Source organism: Ruditapes philippinarum, unplaced genomic scaffold, assembly GCF_026571515.1.
Source record: "Ruditapes philippinarum isolate M1 unplaced genomic scaffold, ASM2657151v2 ctg3497_1_1_1_1, whole genome shotgun sequence".
NCBI lineage: Eukaryota > Metazoa > Mollusca > Bivalvia > Venerida > Veneridae > Ruditapes > Ruditapes philippinarum.
In genome coordinates, this window is record NW_026857874.1 from 18,649 (window position 1) to 43,565 (window position 24,917).

At 33.8% G+C, this 24,917-nt stretch overlaps 3 protein-coding genes across 4 annotated transcripts; 1 reads left to right on the forward strand and 2 right to left on the reverse strand.

Moving 5' to 3' along the window:
- Window positions 1–144: 144 nt before the first annotated feature.
- On the reverse strand, window positions 145–14,815 carry LOC132751313 (maspardin-like). Of its 2 annotated transcripts, XR_009628667.1 has the most exons (10): window positions 14,704–14,815; window positions 11,759–11,867; window positions 11,122–11,283; window positions 10,314–10,394; window positions 8,362–8,507; window positions 6,527–6,635; window positions 5,659–5,766; window positions 4,881–5,021; window positions 563–4,062; window positions 145–433 (listed from the first exon to the last, which is right to left on the reverse strand). XR_009628667.1 is itself a non-coding variant. In XM_060741476.1 (9 exons), the coding sequence occupies exons 2-9, from the start codon at window positions 11,819–11,821 to the stop codon at window positions 3,970–3,972; spliced, it is 903 nt and encodes a 300-aa protein (XP_060597459.1). In that variant the 5' UTR covers window positions 11,822–11,867; window positions 14,704–14,815; the 3' UTR covers window positions 145–3,969. The 2 variants fall into 2 exon arrangements, 1 of the variants encoding a protein (XP_060597459.1); XM_060741476.1 differs by having other exon boundaries at window positions 145–4,062.
- LOC132751315 (ciliary microtubule associated protein 1A-like) lies at window positions 14,802–21,360 on the forward strand. The gene is made up of 5 exons (XM_060741477.1): window positions 14,802–14,952; window positions 18,985–19,104; window positions 19,477–19,578; window positions 20,331–20,537; window positions 21,057–21,360. Exons 1-5 carry the CDS (start codon window positions 14,907–14,909, stop codon window positions 21,317–21,319), a joined length of 738 nt encoding a protein of 245 aa, XP_060597460.1. The 5' UTR covers window positions 14,802–14,906; the 3' UTR covers window positions 21,320–21,360.
- Window positions 21,361–22,108: 748 nt separating this feature from the next.
- On the reverse strand, window positions 22,109–23,944 carry LOC132751311 (heat shock 70 kDa protein 12A-like). Its single transcript, XM_060741474.1, has one exon. It carries the CDS (start codon window positions 23,942–23,944, stop codon window positions 22,109–22,111), a length of 1,836 nt encoding a protein of 611 aa, XP_060597457.1.
- Between the last annotated feature and the right edge of the window lie 973 nt (window positions 23,945–24,917).

Genomic DNA, 24,917 nt, shown 5'->3' on the forward strand with positions numbered 1-24,917 from the left:
AATGTCCTACACAGTGATCTCTCCTTATCAGTACAGCCACATTTTTTTAACAAATTTTGTGGTTTTATATTTTTGACATATGTATGAACCCACAGTATGTTTTCAATGTTAAAAGTAGTGTCAAAGAATGACCAACAATAAATATCTTATTGTAAAAATATGTTATATTTCTTTTATCAAACATTTATTCATGCATGAGCAATTATCTGTACAAATTTGTCTCTATCACAACAAAATCAACAAAAAAAAATCATTTCCTTTAATTTTTAAAATAAATCACAGAAACAGTCAAACTTGAACAGACTGCCTTACAAAACCACTGAAAATTACACAAAACCTTTACAAAATTGGTTTTCTGTTACACAAAACTTTTACAAAATTGGTTTTCTGTTACACAAAACCTTTACAAAATTGGTTTTCTGTTACACAAAACCTCTGCAAAGTTGGTTTTCTGTGACACAAAATCTCCAATCAGTTGGTTTTCTGTTACACAAAATCTCCAGTTGGTTTTCTGTTATACACAAAACTGCCAGAAAGTTTGGATTTTTCTGCCACACAAAACCTCCAGAAAGTTGGTTTTCTGTAATCTCCAGTGTATTTGTGTACATATACTAAACTAAAAATCTGACTTAAAATATTATACGGAGGGGGTATCATCACAATAGCTCACCATGAGCACATTGTGTACAGGTGAGCTTAAAAGAAAGGGCTTGCATTTTTCTTCTTACAACAATTTTGATAATACATATGTAGAATCAAGCTGTGTTATTAACAATTTACAGGCATGAAAAAATAAAGATTATATAATGGGCATTCAAATTTTTGTCAAACAAACAATAACAACAAACAAAATAGCAACATAAAAACTAAAATAGCTTCTTAATCCTTCATTGTATTGTTACAAACAGTTTAACTTTCTGTTATACTAGAATTTGGGAGTAAAAATCTCTGTACTTCAAATTCAAGTTCAATGAAGGTACACATCATTTTAAAACATCAGACATTCTAAGAATAGAAAATGAACAACAAAAGGCGCATCCAGAGTGCAGATTTCGCAGATGTCTTGACAAGAGGTCCAGAAAAACAGGCCCCCTGGCCCCACCCCCTACACCAAACTATTGATGTAAGGGCATTATAAATAAACTTAATAAAACAAGTTAAAAATCATACATCTACATCGGAATGCCAGTGACAAAAATCATAATTATCATTAAAAACAACATATTGTCACCTTAGTGCAGTAACGGGTTAAAGTCTTACATAGTTTAATGGAGTTAACCTGTTACTGCACTAAGGCGATGATATAACACATCATCAGTACTTGCAAGCATCTTACTATGAACAGAAAAATAAAACATCATATTGCACTAATAAACAGAAAAAAAACATGTAACTTTGTTCATTAACAGGCATTTAACTCAAGTTCAAAAGTATGATCCTTCAAAAGTGAATTCTCATGAATTCTCACGCAACAAAAGTAAAACAGTAAATTTTCTTGTCATTGGTCAGATTCAAAAACAACAATTTTGAATCAACCAATCAGTTACAAGATAGTAATATCTGGTTCCCTTCACAGAATTGTAAAAGCCCACAGACCAATATACATTAATTTTATCAAGGAATAACTAAGAAAACTCTTTCTCAAGGTCATAGAAAAGATGAAATTTACTCTATTACTTGGTCTATTTTACAACTTATGTGAGAATAAATAGCTATTTTACAAAACCTAATATCTAAAGTATATTCTCTAATAAAGCCCCTGAAGGGCGTACATATTCTAAAAAGGGTGGCATTAATTAAAATAGGAAGGAAAAATGTTATATATCATCAACATAAAAAGAATCTTTACTATTTTTGTGTCATTTTCCACAGATTTTAATTATATACTTTTGTTTATTTCAATGGTTTTATAATAAACTTCTATCATTTACATTTCCTATGTCAAAAACGGGCAAGGGGCTTTTATTAGGGGAGGGACATTTATTAGAGATATTTATTAGAGAAAATATGGTATCACACCAGGAGGAATGGCACAAATGTAAAGGGTTGTTTCTGTTAGAAATGCAAAAATCTGAAGCATAAAATGCACCAGAAGTGGAATACCTTCAAATTAACAGAAAAGGAGTTAAGAAAAGAAAAAAAATCTTAATCAAAAAAATAATATTTATCCTATGAGTATTTTCCAAAAATATCAACTAAACTAAAACAATGGGGGAAAAAACAGATATTTTTTAAAAATATCTTGCATTTGATCAACACACATGCCCCTAAAAGCACTATATTATTGAAGTACATTAATGGGAGGTAACTTGGATACAATGCATGACACAGTTATGCTACTTGCGTGGATCATTACTGTTTCCTTGTTTAAAGCCGCACTTAAGGATTACAAACTTTAAATAATGCTCAGAAAATATATCAAGAGCTTAAACACTCTTTTCACTCATGAATAGCTCTTATCAAATATATTTACATGTACCATCTATGATACATGAATATACATGAACACACTTCTATCATATAGAATCAACTTAATCATTTTCATAAAACTACACAAATTATACCAAATTTTTAGTTTTTCTTTTTTCATTTAACACCAGATTTTAGTTCTTAAAAGCTGTAGTGCACAATATTGTGTAATATAAAACTTTCATACAATTACCTTTAGGACAAATCTAAAATAACGAACAAAAATGCCGTGTAACTTTCTTTCACTTCCTGTTTCTTAATTTAAGTATGAACTGGATCCAAGGTTATAAATATAGATGTGCAAATGAACAGTGAATGTATGATTTCAGAGGCAGAACAATTTCAAAACTTATGTATTTAATGATATACTATGCTCATCCTTGAGTAAAAAATTTTAATTATAGAAACTTGATTGAAATCTTTGAAATTCTTACTGAATATGTTTCATTTGAATTAAAGAATGAATAAACTATGTATGAGAAGCTGCTTTCCCTAGTACAAGTCAAGTAAAGTTGGTCTTTTCTTTAAAAAGCTGCAAGTTTTTCAAATGACACTTTATATTCATATTATGACCACTTGGTGCGTAGAATTTTTAACAAAACATAATCTACTTTGTGTGATGTCAAAACCTGTTTATTTTATATGTACAAAGATACTTTGTAGCAATTATCAATATTTTCTAATATCAATTTTAGAGCATAGTATATCTTTAAACTAAGAATGAAAGCTCTAAACATGTTGCTCCAAACAAATCAGAAGGCTTTAACCCTTACCCTGATGAAACCATACTCCACCAGTATCAAGCCAGGCCAGGGGACACATCTTTGACGTCTGACCAGACTGTATACTATTGGTAGCTCCATTTTTGTATTTTGACATTAAAGCAGCACGCCTCCAGATTCATGCTAATTTTCATGTCAATTTTGAAAATGTGTTAAAAAGTATTATTTAGTGAAATAACCAAAAAAAAAGCAATTTACACATTATCAATGGCACTTAAAATCCACGTAAATTACTAAAAAAAGGACAAAATATACAAAAATAGCACCTACTGCATTAGTAACGCAGTAGAAATAAAGTTATAAATTTTGAAAAATCAGTCATTAATCGCACATAACATGTAAAATATTACTTGAATCTTTAATATTTTTCCTAAAATCTTGGTACATTTTTCTCAAGTTCGATTTTATTGAAATATTTTCGCTCATCTGGAGGCATGCAGCTTTAAAACCCCTTAATATTCAAATGGACTGTTCCAAATTCAAAGCTGGGCAAATCCATTACAAAAATTCAGTAGGTTAATTGTTAAACATTGTCTTCTGAATGAAAAGTCAGCACCTAGTGCCAGTTTGCCACACATATACAAGGTACTCTTGTATTGTACCATGTGACATATCAAATAAATAGATACATTTGTATATTTACACCCTGCCTGTTATCTGATACATATATTTATATAAATGTTTGTTCATTTTTGGTTCCCGGCAAGTACAAGTTTTATCATTCTACACTATTGCTGGACCCCGGTCGGTTCTCGTCCTGTATCACAGATTTAGCACTGTATTGTGTGTCGTCGAACACTTTTAAATGAATCTGGAAAAGTAAAGACTACATTTAAAGGCAATTCACTGATGAGCTTTATAGACATGACTAGACTGGTTGTATGTACCATTGAATGTAAGTCTTGACCAAAAGCAAATTTCAAGACCATTCCATCATCACGTTTTTATAGTGCTAAACGTTGCAATGCTTTTCGGAATTAGTTTTATAATCACACAATAAATCAATTTTCAATTAAATTCTGAGCATATTTCTTAATTTTCCTTACATATTTCTTAATTTTCCTTTCCAGACCTATCCATTTAAAGTGTTTTGCTTGATCTATGTAAGAATTTCAAATTTTATGTTTTTTGGCTTTTTGACCTACTAAACTCCTTAAGCAGAAAGCTACATCATATTTATAGGGGTTTTTGTTTATCAGGCATTTACACTTGCGCCAAATGACACTTATTAGTTTAACATTAGGGTGAAATCTTGAAATTCTTGTTCTGTTGTGCATTTGTCTTTGCTATATATTTCTTTGTATAGTACAGAAAGGAGATTCTATAAATCACTATAGTTTTTAAACAGAATTATAATATGATCTCACTCAAACTGTTTGGTATCATATCTTTGATCATAACTCTAGGGTCGGTATACCTAACCTGCTTGCCTTGAAAACTAACCAATCATAACCAATCCTCCAAAAGTGACCAAGTTCTAATCACACATAATTACTGAATCAAACCATTGGACTCAATGTCTAAGATCAACTGTCAAGAAGAAATTCCGCCATACCTGATGATCACCTGACATTTATTACATCATATAACTTGTCAAAAATCTTTATAACAATGAATACCATATAATACCTGTATGAATATGTTAACTTCCAAACTTTTACTAAGGTACGGGAAATTTCCGCCATGTTTAAGATGAGCACGTTTAGCATTGGGATAACATTTGTACATCTCTTCCCTTACTTCCTGTGACAGGGCACAGTCATCAAATACCTAAATATAGACAGATATCTAATTATAGACAGATATATCACTGCATGATCTACAAAATAAAAAAACTTTGGCTATTTTGTTTATATATTTTCATTCAAACCATTGGCTTAATGACAAGTGTACTGTTATTTACAAGGCCACACAGGGAACAAATTTTGGCCGAAAGCCTGCCACTGGCTGTCATTCCTTGCAACTGTTAGTTTAAAACATGCTTGTCACAGACACTTGCCAATGTTGATTGCCAAAGCCTGCTTCAGAAAGTCATGTTTCAAGTCCACCAAGGACAGTAATGGACCTGTTGGTTCAAAGCCTGTTACAGACAGTTTCCATTTGCCAGTTGGTTCAAAGCCTGCAACACACACTTGCACATTGCAAATGTTGGTTCAAGGCATGCTACAGAGAAATGTTTGTTCAAGTTAATTATCCATAAAGCTGACTGAAGTACCAACATTAAAATACCTAGATATCTAAGTTAAAGGTTAAATTCAAGGCCTCTAGTGACATTTAAGAAATCAGGGGTAACAATTACCACCCAATGACCTACAGTAGAAGACTCAATATATTGTTCATGAAAAATTGAAACAAATTGAGGTAAATTTAAAACGGACAGTAAGACTAAGATAACATTCATACTTACATCCATTATCGTAACTTCTACTCCTGAAAGTTTCTGTGGTTCAACATAACAATTCATACAATTCAAGGTTAAACGAGATGCCAACTCTTGCTGCGTTAAACTGTCCAACTGTAACAAACAGAAAATGTGCATTTTTTACACTTTTAAATCCAAATCAGCAAATAATGTTTGTTTGCTACAAGTCTAGATCTGTCCATTTTTCAATCTGGACAATCTTCAATATTGTGTGAAAGCTTTTTTGAACCACTCTTCTCAAGTTTGTTTCCTATAACTTACCAGTATTGGTGTCAACTCGGGGAAACAAAATCACCTACATTGTATATCCTAGGCAGGGCTCAAAACCCATGATCCCTGGGTTTTTGGATAGAAACCATAACCAACTCAACCAAACGTTATTTCCACCCAGGTATATGCATGTAATTGTTCAACAAATACTAGGCAAATTCTTTTCTTTAAACATAATCTGAACCAAGATCTTTTTCTTTTGATTGGGTTTTACGTCACACCGGCACAGTATAAGTCATAAAGTGACGTTCCAGCTTTTCTGGTGGAGGAAGACCTCAGATGCCCTCCCGTGCATTATTTCAGGCAAAAACGGGCACCTGAGTAGAACTACTGACGTTCCGTAAGCTAGCTTCCTCACATGTAAGAACCCAAAGTCCCTGTCGGGATTCGAACCAAAAGCGGTAACGGGCAAGTGGTTTGAAGTCAACAACCTTAACCACTTGGCCACGGACGCCCCGAACCAAGATCTGTCACAAGTGCATGTAAATAAATGTCAAAAATCATTAACTACAGAGACATTTTATAAAATCAGTAAGGGAAGGTTTAATGCACAACAGGGGGATTATGTGTTACAAATACAAACCTTTTCTACCATAAAATCAATAGAATCAGCTATTTCAGGGTCCATTAGACTCTTGTCAAAATTCCCCATCACCATCTTCTTTAAAAACAACGCTGGCATCATCCAAAACCTGTGTGACAGTATCAAAATATCTTAACTGCATAAATGATAACAGTGGTTCAAACATAATACACCTTAATTCTCCAAGAGCTGTCAGAGGAGACAGTACTATGGACTAATTAAATACTGGATGCAGTGAAAAGACATAACTGGAAAAAAAAAAAATTTGATATAAATGTATTCCTGTATCACTATCAAGAAAGAACTCAAATGTTCAATAGGTATTCACCATGACGATAAACTTTAATCAGAAATCTGAAAATGGAAGTGGCGTTGAGTAAGACAGCTCTCCATATACTTTGTATAGTTGAGCTTAAAGTGTCCTAGACTATAAGAATCTTACGCCAGCTCCAGGTAAAGACCGGTGTATCTAACCAGAGGGTAACTGTTTACAGCGATAACAACCACTAAACAGTCAAATGCATCTAGATATTCCAGCCTGTGTTGACAGCCAGTCTTTCATTCTTTTTCTTGCATATTACATATAAAACATATTACAAAAACTAATATTTTCATTTAACACTTTTTCCTTATAGTAGCAAATTATGAATTTACAACTTCGTTCATAATGACAAATTGTTGTCAACCTAAGCAAGCAATTAATTCAATTAATTAATTAATTAGGGACGGACCGATTTACTAATGTTATTTGAACTTGTGGTTCAACCCTTTTTCTTTCAAAATGTATTTATATATATTTTTCTTTCTATATATTTGCATTGTACTTATTGTAAAAATTTAAAGGAATAAAATACGTGTACGTTTAAACTAAATTAATTCACAAAAGACGCCCTTGAATGACATAATTTAAAGGACAGGACTTGTCCGGTCCTGTCTGTAAGACACGTCTTTCTAGCACAGGTGTAAACAGCAGAATATCCTGCCTGATAGGGAAGAATGTTTGTACCTTACACTTCCTTAAATGACTTCATTATTTCAACTGCTTTAAAGTGTATCAAGCTAGATATCTGCTACCTATAGATTACAAAGTTATTGCTTAAATTTTGAAAACGAATATTTCCAAAATACCTGTATGAAAGAAATATATTTGTTTATTATATACTTATAAATGAAATATTGAGAAATATTAATTAAATAAAATGCGTATTTTCATTTTCCGTATTTTCACTGTAAAAATTTATTTTTCACTGCAGTGAAACATATTTTCCGTATTTTCACTGGTGTCTTGCCGGACTACTTTCTATTAAATTCTGCCAATACGCAAAATTTAAGGGAAATTTTTTCAAATTTTAATGTCAAAAAAGAGAAATGTATGTAATAAACAGAAAATTCAAGTTTTTTCTATAAATACATGATTTATTTTCATCTTGTGGCATGAAAATTATCATATTTCACTCGTGGCTACCGCCACTCATGAAATATTTATTTTCATACCACTCGATGAAAATAAATCATGTATTTATAGAAAAAACTTGAATATCCTCTATATATTTCCTGAAGAGCAAATGGCATGTGCACAAAAAGCGTACTTAAAATAGTAGCATAATATTTGTTCCTAAACATCTTACTCTGTTAAATTAAACCATTTTCGTGTGTTAATAACTTAATTAACAGAGACTTTCTATATTACAACATTTTAGTCTTTTACGGAAACATCCCAATTTTACAGTTTATAAATTTTATAAAAATATTTTATTAAACATTGTGTTATACCATTTAAACATTTAACAAAATTTACCTAAAATTTACATAAATCCATAGATTTATATACTTACGTTGGAGCAGAATTTGTCTGTTGAAAAATGCTTGTTTCATAGAAAGAATTGCACAAAATAAGGGAAGCTACTCTAGGTGACTTGTGGGTGTATTCTGCAAACTTCTGTGCCAAAAATCCTCCAAGAGAAGCACCAAATAAATGAACCTATCACAAAATAATATCAAATTAAACTAAACTAAATATGGTAATATGCATACAGTCAAAAGTCTGTTTCAATTCGTATTCATTAGTCTTGAACTTACTGTGTTTCCAATTCTTACTATACTAAATATTTTAAATCATATATGGACTTGCCAATCTGGACAAATCCATTCATTATTTTCTGGGAAAATTTTCCAAATAAGTACTGACTGAATAGCAAACAGTGCAGACCATGATCAGACAGTGGTCTCAATTGATGATTTAATCATACCCGGCTAAGGGTTCAAAAACATTTTGTCACCTTAGTGCAATAAAGGGTTAAGTCCTCCTAAATTTAATAGGAGTTAACTAGTTATTGCATTAAGATGACGATCTATTCATTACTTCCTATAATAAATAACTCTTGCCTACCAGTAACTCAATCACACTTACTTCATGTGAATAGGACAATGAAACTATACACCACTATAGTATATTATTGGCCTTATTTTACCTATTATTAATGTGCAGGTGTATGATTTTACTATTACTGTCATTGTTACAACAATACTAGTAATCAATTATCCCGCTAATTAACAGTAATTACCTGTCACTTATACTCAAGTCTACATCAAATTATTTTAGTCATATTAATTTTAGCAGTAATACTGGCTGATGACCTTTTAACCATTTGCCTTCCCATGGACATGTTTTGCTTTAACCCTTTCCCCCATGAGCATATCGTGAAAAATGGCCATTTTAACTGAAAAGCCTCCTCTTACAAGTTCAAACTGCTATGAAACTATGAAAAATGCTTCAATACTAATCAAACTTGGCACAAATGTTGACTGGACCATTGCCTTTGTAACGACATGCTCAGTCTTAAATTTCCTGTTACCATGGCAACAAGGGGACATCTCAAAATTGCCAAAAATCACTATTTTGCCTCGATTTTTTCCATCAAAATTTATTTCAAAGTGCTGCAACTTCTCAATGGATTGAGATAGAGTCAAAGGCTTTTCAGCGTTGGTTACACGTTACTTTATGATCAACCTGGGGTCATTTTAAGCCTCTCACAAGTCCAAAATTTTCTTGGCGATGAGGGGGACTCCGCCCCCCTTCAAACCCCCCAAACAGAAGGGGGCACATCCCCCTTCTGGCAACCCCCTGATGTATTATTTGGATGGGGGACGGCGCCGAAAAAATGGTCACTTTTTTAACAATATATCTCAAACGAAAAAAAGTGTTTGGGGTCTAAATAGGACATTTTTTCACTGTTTGAGGCCTCAAAAAGGGGGGGGGGGCAAAAAGCCTTCGAAACACGCTTATATAAGGGAAAAGGTTAAATTTGAAAATGTCTATTGGTAATTAAATGCATTTCACGTTCATAATGCAAAAAAAAAAACACTTCAGAAACCAACAATTTAATTTATTTTTGTTGTGTTTTCTAGTATTTTTTTTTGTTTTGGGATGTTTTTCTTTGGGTGTTTTTTTCTGAGCGCCCATGCCGATGAAAATAAAACAACCCCCAGATGTCACTAGCATAGAGCACAGTCAACCTTCACATTCTGTACAGAATGATCTATACTATCTCCTGCTTAATTTTTAGAAGTTTGATATCAGAACACTATTCTATGGACATTGCCAATTTCAAAGCAGAACTAGTGGAGTCTAGTCCATTGCATTGCATTCAGCAAGTTAGGGGGAAAAGATCTCCCTGTTTGAAACTATCAGACTGTGCATATTATCAGACTAAACAATTTTCTCATACAAACTGAATTATTTCATATATCCCACTATGAATCTATTTATAGATTTATAGAAGCTCACCTTATCTAACTGTAAATGATCTAACAATCTCTTAAAGCCCTCACAGAACTCCTTCATTGTCCAATAAATTGGATATTCCACCTGCAAAGTAGCATATGTAAGATATTTCCACATATTGTACAATAAGATATTTACACATATTGTAAAATTAGATATTTACACATATTGTATGATAAGATATTTACACAAATTGTATGATAAGATATTTACACAAATTGTACGATAAGATATTTACACTTATTGTACAATAAGATATTTACACATATTGTATGATAAGATATTTACACATATTGTATGATAAGATATTTACACATATTGTATGATCAGATATTTACACATATTGTATGATAAGATATTTACACATATTGTATGGTAATATATTTAACACATATTGCTTGAGTCTGATATGTATATTCTGATTAATATACAAATGTTTTAAACTTAACATACTATTTCTATGTGTTTTTGGCATTTTTTTACAGAAAATTTGTTCTCAAATTTGTTCTCATGCATAATCATTCTTATAATAATATTGCACATTTTGTAAAATTCGTTTTCATTGGACAATTATGTTTACATGTATATCATAAATGTATCTAAATACCATTGCAAATTCATATATTGCTTTTTATTTTGATCGAAGAAAAGAACTCCCTGATTTATATTGTAGAATAAAGATAAATACAACCTCGAAAAGCTCACAAAATTTTGACTGTGAGTCTTACTACTATGAGTGTTGTGATATAAATAAATTCAAGCCGAAGGACAAAAGTAAAAATCAGGTACATCTAAAAGACAAAAAGCTTACTGCTATGACTCTGAATCCTGCTGTCGACAGCTGCAGTAACTGTTTAAAAAACACTTCCGCTTTTCCGCTAGCCGGAGGTAAACAAATTAACGGACATTTTATATGTCTCGGCCCTGTGTCATACATCGTCCATTCTTTCTTATCATCATCATCTACCACAAGCTGTGATATAAATAGAGGATAATGAATGAGCGTAGGTTCAATAATGAATTTATTGTTTCCTGTCGTAAGAGAAAATATATTTTTATTTCATTCCAAATCACGTAAAAATGTTAAAAACTATAGAAGAATCGTGATGAAAAGGAATAATTAAACTACAAAATTCCAGAGCATGATAAATCTTTAACACAAATCCAAGCACGGCTTACTTTCCTTCTACAGCAGGGGCTGTTTTCCCCCCAAAAAAAATTCTTTAAAATCATGCAGTTTTCCAAATAATTGAATTTACATAAAGTTTTTTTCTTCCCCTTTTGCAAATATACCCCAAATTTAGGGCAGGGCTGCTGTGAAAAAACCCTGCAAAGAAAATTACATGATTTAAAATATTTGGTTAAAAAAAATACAAAATAGAAACTGACTTCTTAAAGAATATTTTAAAAATATTGTCTATAATGGATAAACAAATTACAACATCTACCTTTTTCTGTGGCACAGAGCTTCTAAAGCTTTGGTATTCCTGTGAATTTTGTATTTCTCCCATGCTTATAGTTTGATCATTTTCATATCTGCATCTTTATTGATATTACCTGCAATAAAAAAGAATATATTACTATGGAACAATCCACAACAGGTCATTTTGAAATGCCACCAACAAAATCCTTTGACCTAACAATACTTCCAGAGCATGATTTAAGTGTAAAAAACTGTGTTGTCAGTCTTCAAGGTTTTATAGGCTTACTAGGCCTTTGATCATGCAGGTGCATGAATTGGGCAATGTGGCGTCTGTGGCTGAGTGGTTATGGCTGTTGACTTGAAACCACTTGCCCCTCGCCGCTGTGAGTTCGAAATCCCACAGGGACTTTAGATTCTTTCATGTGAGGAAGCTATCCAGCTAGCTTACGAAACGTTGGTGGTTCTACTCAGGTAGAAATATAAGAAATATTATATAACTCAAAACAGGTACTATTATTACTCATATCCAACTTGAGGCACTTGGCAAGATTACTGATTGGTCTGCAACCAGGTTTTTAAAAGTCTAGTTAGCCTACAAAACCTTGAAGACTGACAATACTTAAATCATGCTTCGGAAGAATTGTTAGGATTTCTAGCTGTGTGGGTTCAAACCGGTCAGGGACAAGCACTGGTTTCCTTAATCAAGAAACCATACATTCATTACTCAGTACTAGGTGTTACATAGAACGTAGTCAACAGGCTGGTGAAAATTTCCGATCGGGCTAATGACATAAAAAATCATATTTCAGGGTTTTACATCTCTTTGAAATTTTAGGGGTCCAGTGGATGCACAGCCTGCGAAAGTAGGGGTCCATGACCTAAATTTTAGGGGTCCAAAATTATATTCACTAAAAAGGCTATGAAACCACTCAATTTTGCTTAAAATCATTTATTTGCCCTGTAAGAAATATGCATGTATATTGTACTGTTCTCATAAGTAGTATGTAATTTCAATATCTGTTATCACTAGGTTTTAATTATAGCCCCTTTACAATAATATCATGTGCTATTTCCAAGGCTTAGTCTTTCAGTGGCTGGAGTGTCAAGTTTAAGTAGCATATTTTGTTATTGATAAGGTGATTACACCAACAGACTGAAAATTGTACTGATCTATTTGTAAATAGTTTAGCTCACATTTAATGTCTTTACAGACCAGTCAGCCAAATATGTTGTGTTTTTAAAAAATATCATATAACACAAGGCTGACAAAACGACTTTTGCACCTCCTCATAAGTTAAGTTCGCCAAAACCATTATATTCATAACACCACCGATAATTACATACCCAGTGACTTAATTTCTATAACACTATGAAAATAAGTTTGCAAAAAAACACTGCCTTTTTTATTATCGCCGTTCCTGTACAAAATACATTCGTCGACATTGGATACGCTAACCAACAGTAATTGCCTGTTATAAATAGTCCGTCTAAATATAGCCACAGAAAAACCAAAAACAGCTAACTAAAATAGATTTTACGGTAAACGTCATCAGTAACTGTAGCTTGCACTGTAAATGTCATCAGTTTCTGCAGTGGGCACTTATAATGCCAATAGCATGCGCAGTAGATTTCAATTATGTTAACTTCCAAAATAAACAAATGCAAGCATTTTCTGCTCGCTGTATTATGTTTTAACTGGAATTTTGTGAGCTTCGAGAAGAAAGCAGATAAAATCATGTCTGGTCAGAAACAATAATATCTACTGTCTAGGATTATTTTTGTGCGTACACTTGGACGCAAGTGGATAACTTACATGCGTACATGTCAAAATTTATGCGTATAGGGACGCAGAATATTCCGTCCCGTAAAACCCTGATATTTCTAGAAAAATAATGAAGAGATTTCTTTTAAACTTTGTTTGTTTATTGAACATAATGTATAACATAATCAGAAAGAAAAATATTTGGTGAATGTCAATTTTGTGAGAATTATTTCCCCTTTTTCATCTTTACATAACATATATTTCAAAGTCCTTAAAAATATATATTATATATTATCATATACAAAGTATAAAACAAAATGGGTTAACTTATTTATGATCCAAATCATTGCACCAACACCTGTCAGCATACATTTCACTTAGTTTTCAAAGGAAACTTCAAAGAATAATGTTCAGTGTCAAAGAATCATCAAAGTATTTATGCAAGAAACAGAATATTAAATTAAAAATATATAGAAAAGAGGTACTGGCGCAATAATTTTGAGCAAAATAAAGATGTTGGACACATTTCTGTTAAGAATTTTACATTGCAACATATTTTTTAAGGACTTCAAAAATTATGTGTCATATAAACATGAAAAAGGGGAAATAATTCTCACAAAAGTGACAGTAACCTATTATTTTTCTTTCTGTTGATATTATACATTATAAATATAAATATTATTTTTTGTCACAAGCCCGATCGGGAATTTTCACTAGCCTGTTCAACAATGTGTCTACATGCTTAAAGCTTCCTATGCAAGTCGAATTTACATGATTGATGTCTTGACACCATAAATGTGAATTGAAGTCTACTCTATAATTCAAAATAAATTATCTACATCTCTGCTCAAACATGGCAAAAAAACACACACAATTGCGCAAATAGTGCAATCTATTATTTCCATCATTAACTATCTCATAACTTTAAGTAAGTCTCCAACATAACTACATCCTACAAACTAAGTTTAATCAGACTTGGTGCGATCTCCACTTATCGATTATTAATACTGCACTTTATAAATCCCTGTAAACTGGTAAATGTCTAAGAGTGTCTACCCCACCCACCAACTGGTCAGATGATCATGTCGCTATCGTTGGAAAAGATTGGTCGTTTTACAAATAATGCACGAATGACACGCAAAGTTTCTACTGTAATGACGAATCTAAAATATATGCACTACAAAACGCTCCATTTCTTTGAGAAATACCTGTTAAAATGCAATAAAATTCACAGAATATAAAGTGAAACTTGGCAAAATAGGAAGTGTTTTGAACTCGCAGGTCTAACGAGATTTCGCGTGACTTCGTTGTGAATTGATAACCGCAAAACATCACCGAATGAATACCTTGGTAACACGTGATGTGGAATAGTTAAATTCCCGCCAGCTTTCAAATTTTGTTTTTGTTTTAAATGCAACCGAAGTCTAAATATAGACCGATTGAAGGGAGAGTAAGAGGTAAAGGTTATTTAGTTATTCGATTTTGCATTTGACCATTGTGTTAGGTAGCCTAAGATCTAACCGTTTATAATTACTGAACAGTAAATCAGAGAGCTTCAACATAGAAAGCTCGGATTATCTGTATGTAGGGACACAGGTCTCTGTTTAATAAAGGGTCCATGTCCGCCCGTTGAGGCATAACAAGCAGCATCTGCTGACGAGTACGGACCCCGGACATGTCACCAGTCATGCCCTTAAAGAGGTAGATCTAATTTTGAGGCACAAAGTGGTGATAATTTACTTCCCATGATATGAATTTTGAGCTGTAGGACGGCTGGCAATGTATGTAGTGATTTGATACAACTATGAAAGGAGATAGCGAGATAGCTCTTAAAAGGGCTGTTGGTGCCAAGCAAATGACAATGACAATGAGTTTATTAGTAATATAAGGCCTTCAGCCCAAAATACATTCAGAATTTTAATTTAACAAAGAGTGAGATATAAATATATATAATAGACATAGTTATGAGTATATTTACAAGTAATTAGTTTAATGGTAATTGAATATTTAAGTTGAAATAAAGGTAATATTAATTAAACATATAATGTACAAATGCCAATATGATTAATATCAGTGTTGAAGAGGTAACTATTAATTTATATATAATATTTAAACATAAAGGTAATTGGTTACATAGAGAAACAGTCGTTTCAACAAATTCATGGCACATAAATAAATTAAAAACATTACAATATATATGTTTAAATGTGTTCAGTTATTTGAAGTTTTCTTAAACTATTTGCTTCATAGATAAATTTTGCCAGTTTTCTAATATTGTCTTTCGCTGTTTCTGACATTATAGTATTAAAGCGTTCATTACTGTTTAGAATCACATTCCAATTACAAAAGTTTAAGTGTTTGTGTCTAAGGTCGTTGTACAGATGACAGTCAATCAAAAAATGCACTTCATTTTCCACAACATACACATTACGTTTAAGACAAAATGAACAAAATCTAAATTCTCTGTCAATATTTAAGTGCCTTCCTGTTTCAATTTTCAAGTCATGGGCACTGCATCTAAAATTTGCTAATGCGCGTTTATATTTATAAGGCATACTCAGTGACAAATAACATTCGTCAGAAATAGATGTTTTATAAATTCTGTAACTAATTGCTTTAGGCGATGAATTAATGTCAGACATTATCTCTTGTCTACAGCAGTCTGAGACTCGTGTCCTAAATACTTGCATGAATGTATTAACATTTCCGACTCCGTTCGCTGTCCATGCGTAACCAAGGCCTAATTGAAATAACATGCGTTTAACATGAGTTGCCCATGTGATTCGTCCTTGTTCATCTAAGTTTCTAAGCATAATATAGCATTGTCTTGGTAACCGATATTGTGGCATTTCCGTTAATTTCAGCCAGTACTTAACACATTTAGACATATATGTTACACTAATTGGAAGGCGTCCGCATTCACTAAGGGCGAAGAAACTTGCAACGTTTTGATTTAAACATGCTATCCTTTTGCAAAATGATATATGCACATTTTCGATCTGTCGACATGTGTTATATCCCCAAATCTCTGATGAGTAAGTCAAAATGGGTTTTACCATAGCATCGAATAGTTTGAAAGCATCATTAACACTAAAATAACCAAAATGTTTCTGATAAGCATAAATAACATTAACAGCCTTGGTCGCCTGTATGGCTAGTACATCTTTCGTTTTAGTCCATGAGAGTTTCGGGGTAAAGTATGCTCCTAGGTATTTGTAACAATTGACAACTTCTATTTCATTTTCATTATACATCCAATGCTCATATTGTCTTAGTGGACCGCCATTTCTGAAAACGATTATCTTAGATTTATCAAGGTTTATACACATCCCAGTTTCAGCACAATAATTACTTATTTCATTTATTTGTCTTTGGAGATTTATAGCCGTGTCGGCAAAACTGGAGACATCATCAGCAAATAATAAACAATACAGCTCTCCTGTATGTTGTGAGATAGTGATTCCATTTTGACATTTATTATTTAAGTATTTCACAAGGTCATTTATGTATAGGTTAAAAATGATTGATGACGTCACACAACCTTGTTTTGTTCCTTTGGCGCACTCAAAGAAATCAGTCAGCCCGTTCATCGTAGGTCCTGATACTTTTACACATGACCGAAGTTGAGAATAAATATTCCGGAATAACGTTAGAAATCTGCCTTCAGGGGATATTCCCTTCCGTTCTAAGCTTTCCCATATTTTGAAATGTACACAATTGTCAAAGGCCTTAAGAAAGTCAACGTAAAACACATATAATCGTCCTCTTGATTTACTAATATATTTTTGTACTATAGATTGAAGATTAAAAATGTTATCAATAGTGGAATAATTACTCCTAAAACCAGCTTGGCATTCATCTATAATGTTATTCAATTCTGCCCACTTGGTCAAACGATTTGCGAGGATTTTCATAAAAATTTTACTCAAGCTATTTCCTACAGAAATTGCCCTGTAATTATTCGGATCGGATTTATTTCCTTTCTTGTGTACTGGGGTAACAATGCTTTCTGCCCAGGTAGGTGGGAAATGTCCCGTATGTAGTATATTGTTGAATAATTTATTCAAGTATGGTATTGTTAAATATATAGTACTTTTGAACATTTCTATGCATATTCCATCCACTCCTGTTGCGCAATTATTTTTCAAGGAATTAACACTTATCATGATTTCATCGTCTGTTACGTCACAATCAAGATCTGTGTCATCTATTCTATCATAAAGACTGTTGAATATATATATAAAGGGCCTGCCTTACAAGCCGTAGATCTATATGATATCGATCTGTGCTAGGGGCTCACGCACACCATCCTCATCGTCTCTGAAGTCAGGACTTCGGCAGCTGTTCCCCAGTTGTTGACAGTCCTGATAACGGGCAGGGTAATTGCGACATGCACAAAGAGAGGGGATTGAAAGGCTCGGACCATGAGAAAATATGGTATATCAAAGTAGCACTGTAAAATGCTTAGGGTAACGAATAATGGCCACCCATGGCTATTAAAAAAGCCTAACTCTACTAGCTTTTGACACCCTAATCATATTTTCAAGCAAAAACTTAGGTAACCCAATTGGAGCTATCTAAATGAGGTTGAAAACTAAAAAAACAGCATCATTTCAATCCTTAAAATTAGCATTCGTGCCTACTTCCTCTATATAGCTATAAAGGTATAAATTTATCCCCCCACCTCTCCAGTGATAGTTCCCATTAGCAGGTTCTTTCAAACTTACAGGTATCTGGCGACCGTGTTTCTTGGACGAGCTTGAGTCTTAATTTATATAAAAGGAACCTACCAGGCTATTGACGTGTTGCCTTGTCTCTAACTCGCAACGAAATCAGAACGAATTATAGGTCACTGTCTGTGCGCTCCTGAAAATGGTGCTGTTTGACGAAAATAGGGCACACCTACTAACGCCGCCCATGTCACGCGATGCGTTTTACATTAATGCAAAGAGGTCCTCAACTTTTGCACTGTCTAAATCTGTAAATTGCAAAGAAATCGAACCGATAAGAAAACCAATGAAAGCTCCGGAAATTGGTGTTTTATACGAAAATTCAAATGTCTGTATTCTAATATACTCGGGCATCTTGCGGTCAGGTTTCTAGGGGCGAGCTTTATGAGTCTCATAATGCCGTAAAGAGGCCCCCAAAGCTATTGCACTTGCCAATTCGGAAACAATTGTCACCGTGGGCTTCCAAAAATGGTGCTATTTTACGAAAATTCGTATGGAAATGTATACTGGTATACTAAACGCAGGAAAGCCTGACGCCGAGGTCACGCGTGCTTCTTGTAACCATCTTGTTTATTTGACTGCACAGTCTCCATTGTTCCGGCCAGAAATAAAATGCTTAACTCGCTTGAAGCGTGATAGGGAATATTATGACTTAACTTTGAGAGACTTGCTATATTTAGATTTTAGATACTAGTATATCATTTTCCTTTTTTTCTCTTTAGGCTATTCAGATTCCTTTTTTGTTCTATTTATATTTAGGGCCAGGGCCTGGCAGATATGGTCTTCCATCAACGGTCGGGTATGAGGCTCATGATGCTACCAAAAGAATGGAACCAGCCTACTCATTTGGCAGACGACTTCATTATGCAGACGAAAAAAGTAAGAATATTTTCACAGTTGTAAAGAAGCTTTCATTCTTGTACTTGTTTCTTCATTTAATAATTACATTTAATTATTAATTATATTCTAGTACTATGCTGTATAGCTGCTTAGGCTCGGGGTGTATCGTTTTCAGCCTGATTATCATCGCTACAAAACTTGAAAAGTGCTTTGTCATGATCTCGCCGATTACTCCTTGTTTGAAGTGAAACGAAAAGGGCCGAAAAGTTGTGTATGCGATTTTCACGATTTTCTTTGCATAGTATTTATAAATTGTAGCAGGGAAGAATGCCGGGTGAGAGAAGTGAGCGATACTATTGACCTTTACTGTAGTTTTATTTTGGATATCAAAGCAAATCTTTTCTTTCGCAGAAGCCAGTCCTGGTCCAGCTTATTTCGTACACCCACAGATGACCCGTAATGGCAAAGATGGAACACCTAGCTATTCTTTGCTTTCCAGGCATTCAGAATTACGTAAGTTTGTTTATATCATTTCATTATTGCATGGCTAGGGACTTTTTCTTTGTTCTTAATACTAACCCATAATATTCAGTACACTTTCAATGAGGATTTGAAAACTGTATTGATAACAGTGCAGTTTATTTATTCGTATAGAAAAAAAACCGTGCCTAATATAAAATTATGCACCTCTTCTATAGCAGTGTACATTTATGCATGTAGTTTTTTACAGATGTTGAAATGGGGCGTGGTATAGTAGCAAAAACAGAGTGGTGGTATTGGTTCTTTTCTTTCTAAGATTTAAAACAAAAGGGAAAGAGCACAAGAGAGGGAAAAGCACTGAACATAATATTTTTTGTTGATTTCTGTTACAAAAACAGCGATAAAACATTTATTATATATGAAACAAGTTAGTTACGGGGCTATAACACTGGCTAGGCCACATCTCGAGCAATCGTCTTTGCCTAACGGCCTCGACATTTTTATAGATGAAACATCCCTCGATGTCGCCCCAGCCAGTGTTGTATCCTCTAAATATTAATTTCCTTTTGTTTCATTCATTGGTGCGATGAAATGTTATACATGTACACTCAAATATATTCTTCATCCAAAGTTTGATAATTCTAATTATTCACGGCAATTTCTTATGTTAAACCTATAGGCCTTATGCACAGGTCTACTGGCACGAATATTTATTTCAGTCAATCATTGAAATTGTTATTAACTTTATTGTATGAATTAAATGTGTGGGTTTTTTTATTGAGCAGGAAAATTCAAGACACCGGCATCTTCGGCTTATTACCCAGAAAAAGTGCATCCTCAAGGTGAAAAGATTGCCCCTAAATATTCCATCGGGTTAAGGACGAGATTCCGGAAGTTGGATCATAATCCGTCGCCTAGCAACTACATGCTGCCAACTGTGCTGGGACCGGCACAACCAAGCAAGACCTCGACTCCATCTTATTCAATACCAGGTCCATATTTGTTTTAAAATAGCATAATTTCTATTGCTAGTGCAAATGTCCTGTTCGATTATCTATATTTATCATTCAACATTTAAATAATTATGCTTAATTAGTTATTGATCATAATTTTCCAAAATCATTTACAATACACTGTATATGTATACATGTACTGATAAAGGGACAGTGTCATAAACATTTTACTATTACACTTGCAAGATATGTTTGGGCATTTTTCCTGAAAGGTCTATAGACATACACGCCGATGTATTTATTCCCCATCAATAAAAGAGGAAACAAAAATGATCGGTCATATACCATCGCAAAGCCACTTGTACCTATAGCGATTAGCTTTCGCCACCATTACAAAGCCATTGCTTGAACCATTTGCATCTGTATTGTTGTCCTAAATCCATTTAACACGCAAATCCACCAGATTATTTAAGAGTTATGTAAAAATGAATGACTTTCAAAAATCAAAGAAATTTGTTAATTTTTGTTTTTATTTGAATGATTTTTCATACATTTAAGGTCGTTCAAAGATCGGATGTTATTTGGAAGATCTGGCGAATGCTCCAGGACCGGGTCATACCAAAAAAGTTGAAAACGACGTCTACATGTCCAGAGCACCCAACTACTCACTTAGGAATCGGTGCTACATGCCACAAGACAACGTGAAAAAGCCAGGACCCGGGGCTCATTACCCAGAAAAGGTCGAGATAAGCAGAGCCAAGGCACCAAGCTATTCCCTCGGCGTTAGGCACGCAGAATTTGTTTGTCCCCTTATAGCATAGCTGAAGTTTAACGAAAGAATAATAAATACACGTTTTGTTTATTTTATTTTGTTATTATGATTTGTTTTTATGTGCCACTCGTTTATAAACACGTGTATTAGATACATGTATAATTTTTGTAAGCAAAAAACGTCAATTTTAGTTTTCTTAAGAAGACAAAATGTCGAAAGCTAATGCTTTATTGAACTGATTACTAAGTATGTATAAATTATGACTAATTATGTATAAGTTGAATTGATACATGAATAAGTATTGGACATTAGATTGCTAATATAATACAAAGAAGAAAGACCCTGTATCATAGAAACGAACCTGAAAATGGTTTATCAGTCTTACAAGATTCCCGTGTTAATTATAAGCGCACCATTTACAACACGTCACGTATAATAGTAGTATAGTGTCTCCAAGATGTCTGGAAATACATGGAAAACGTGCAAACCTTCAAGTTTGAGACCGGTCTAACATGTCCTAGAGTTGTTAATTTGCATACATAAAATTACATGTATATGCATATATGAAGTTTATTATAATTCGGATTTCTTCGTCACCTCCGGTGTCAGGTCTGCGTAAGATCGGACGCAACCATACCTCTTGTCGACCATATGCTTTCGAAATAAAGATAAAGTCGAAAACCGATTGGATGTAATTGATGCAGTCAAAACTCAAAGAATAAATAAATCACTTTTATTATAGCACTTGCCAGAAATCATACATGACTATATATGAAGTTAAAAGTAATTTAAGCTTTAATTCATGTTACAAAATGAATGTGATTAGAGCATCTTTGTGCTAAGCTAAATGAAATGGCTTCATCATTCGATTTTCTTCTTTTGTTGAGTATTTTTCGCCAGTAAATATATCATAGGCTTGAACTTCGAAATCTGTATCCCCTACAACAAGAACGTAATCTGTACACAGCCTTTCCGACCATCCCTTCACCGGAGCTTTAATTCTAGTTGTGAACACCTCGGTGCACCCCTCCTCTTTGATGCAGTATTTTGGATCGTCTGCAGTAGAACGAAATAGTTGCGCGCATGCGTCGCGTTGTTTGAACTGAAAGAACTTCCGGTCATTATTTCTGGTCTCCATTCTGAACCTGTCACCTACTCTTAGCAGCTGATTTTTGTCTATAACTTTTTGGAAAACATCTCTGCAAAGTATTTTACCATCTCTGAAGAATTGCAGACTCCTCGGATGTTCTTTCTCCTTAAATGGCGTCGCAACGGCAAATCCGTAAGTAAACCTAGATCTTCGTTCTATAATATCATCCGGTTCATAACCCATCAAAACAGCACCTTTGAGTACAGCCAGTTCATTTTCTGGTACGGATGAAATGACCATCGAGCTCATTTCTCTTTGGATACTTTCTTTAACATAGTTTGATGACGAATATCCACCAGTCAGCAATAAATTGCTCACTTGGTTTCCGGTTCCTGTAACAATATCCCTGAGCATGCGCAACACGCCATCTATAGATGGTTTAAAGAAACTTTCAATAATTTCTTTTTTAATATGCAATGTTGCCTCGCCTTCTAAACTTACGAATTCATGTTCATCGATAGCATTTATCATATCAGAAAATTTTAGGTTTGAATTACGTTCTGCGATTGTAATAAGTGATGACGGAATCTCAATAACGATTTCTTTGGTTTCATGGGCAATGTTTCTTTTAATCACTTCAAATGTTCTCATTAATTTAACAAAGTCAAAATATTTTGGCCAATAGAAACATTTCCAAACCTCTTCGCTTACTATTTTCTTCATGAATTGAATGAACATAAAGTCAACCGAATTTCCACCGACGTCATTTCCGGTCGCTCGATGGAGTTCTCTGAATCTTTCTCCAGGAAGAATTTCATGAACACAAATGTCGACTGTTCCTCCACCAAGATCCGCGATGATATACTTATTTCCAACAGAAAACTTCTTCCTTTCGCTTTCGTCTTGTGATTTGAGCATTTTTGACTTCCAAAAGATAACTGCTGCTTCCGGTTCGCGAACCAATCGAATTCTGTCACGTGGGATACCTGCTTCAACAATAGCCTCGCGCATGAACTGTCTACCCGAGTCGGACCATATTGCTGGAATGCTCACAGTCCAATTCACCGATGTAGGAATAATCCTCACGCCTTTTGGCAGTCGCTCGCGCATAGACCTCAAAGCAAGTTTACCAATATGTCGGATTAGTTTTGAAAATAGTTCTATAGCGAGAATCTTTCTTCCTTGACTGTCTTGAATTTCTGACTCGTGTGTCAAGTCATCAATTTTGTATAGATCCATTTTGATATTGTGAAAGTAGCGATATCCTTGGTGTCTATGAGTTAGAACGAGCTGTGCATATCTGTCTACCGCCGGTTTTCCAAACGCATTTATGGTTCCGTCTGCATTCAACAATAACACGGGTGGTACCCGGTTCTCTGTCAGCTTGATAACATGGATAGATGAAAGTGCCACTTCACCATCAGGAATCGTGGAACCATCAGCATTTTCAGACGCGGGTGTATTTCCTTCCGGTGACTCTTCAATTGCGAGAAATATTTTATCCTTATTTGACGGAAATGAAAATGCGAAGCCAGTGTTAGAAGTGCCAAAATCTATGGCAACGAATGCTTTAAATGTACCCATTTTTAAACATATCCAATTTTTATATTACACTCAAAAGAATTTTTCTCTGTCTTTTATGAAGTTTTCTTTTACGAAGTTAACGCATAATTTAAGACTTATTTAAGAAAAATATATTTCACTTATGTAAAAGCATTTGTAATGCCGTTTGCACACTTATAGATAAAATTCTACTTAATGTGTTAAAACGCTTTTGAAAATGGATTCGATTTGAAACCAAATACGGTATGTATCAAGATAACAACTTGCTTTACGCTTGACTACTTTGAGACAATTAGTCACTTGTTAATGTGTTGTGAAGTAATAAATTCAATAATTAGTTACAATCTACCTTACTGGTTCAGATTACTTAAAGAAATTTTATGGGACACCGTGCCAGTGATCTTTATTTCTTATCCCAGCTTGACGAAAAGGGCCGAAAAGATGCATTGACTTTATTTTTTGTAATTTTGAACGTCCCTGTTATGCAAACAGACCTGTTAAGGATATGTTAATTAATAACTGTAACGGGACAACGACAATAAGAGCTTTTGAAAAATAAAAATAGCATTTTAGAGATGCAGTGGTGGGCCTTTAACCAATCAAAAGTGTAACAAGAGGGTCATGATGACCTTATATCGCTCACCTGATTATTAAGGCTCTTAATTAATGTTGTTAGAAATGAATGGAAAAGAAATAAAATGTCTTAATTTTAAACGGATATTTTAACGTTCATGTGTAAGGCTTTTCCATATATGGGCTGTCACCTAGTTTTTGATTTCAGATGACCTATATTCAAACTTATGCCAGGAATCATTTAAACAACCTTGCTGACAAATTTCCAGGATAGTTGGGCTGAAAATATTACAAAATAGTGTTTTAGTGTTAACACGGCTTTTTCATTGGACTCTGTGACCTAGTTTTTTTTACCCCTGATGACCCATTTGATCCCAGATTACCCATGTTCAAACTTGACCTAGAAATGATCAAAGCAGCC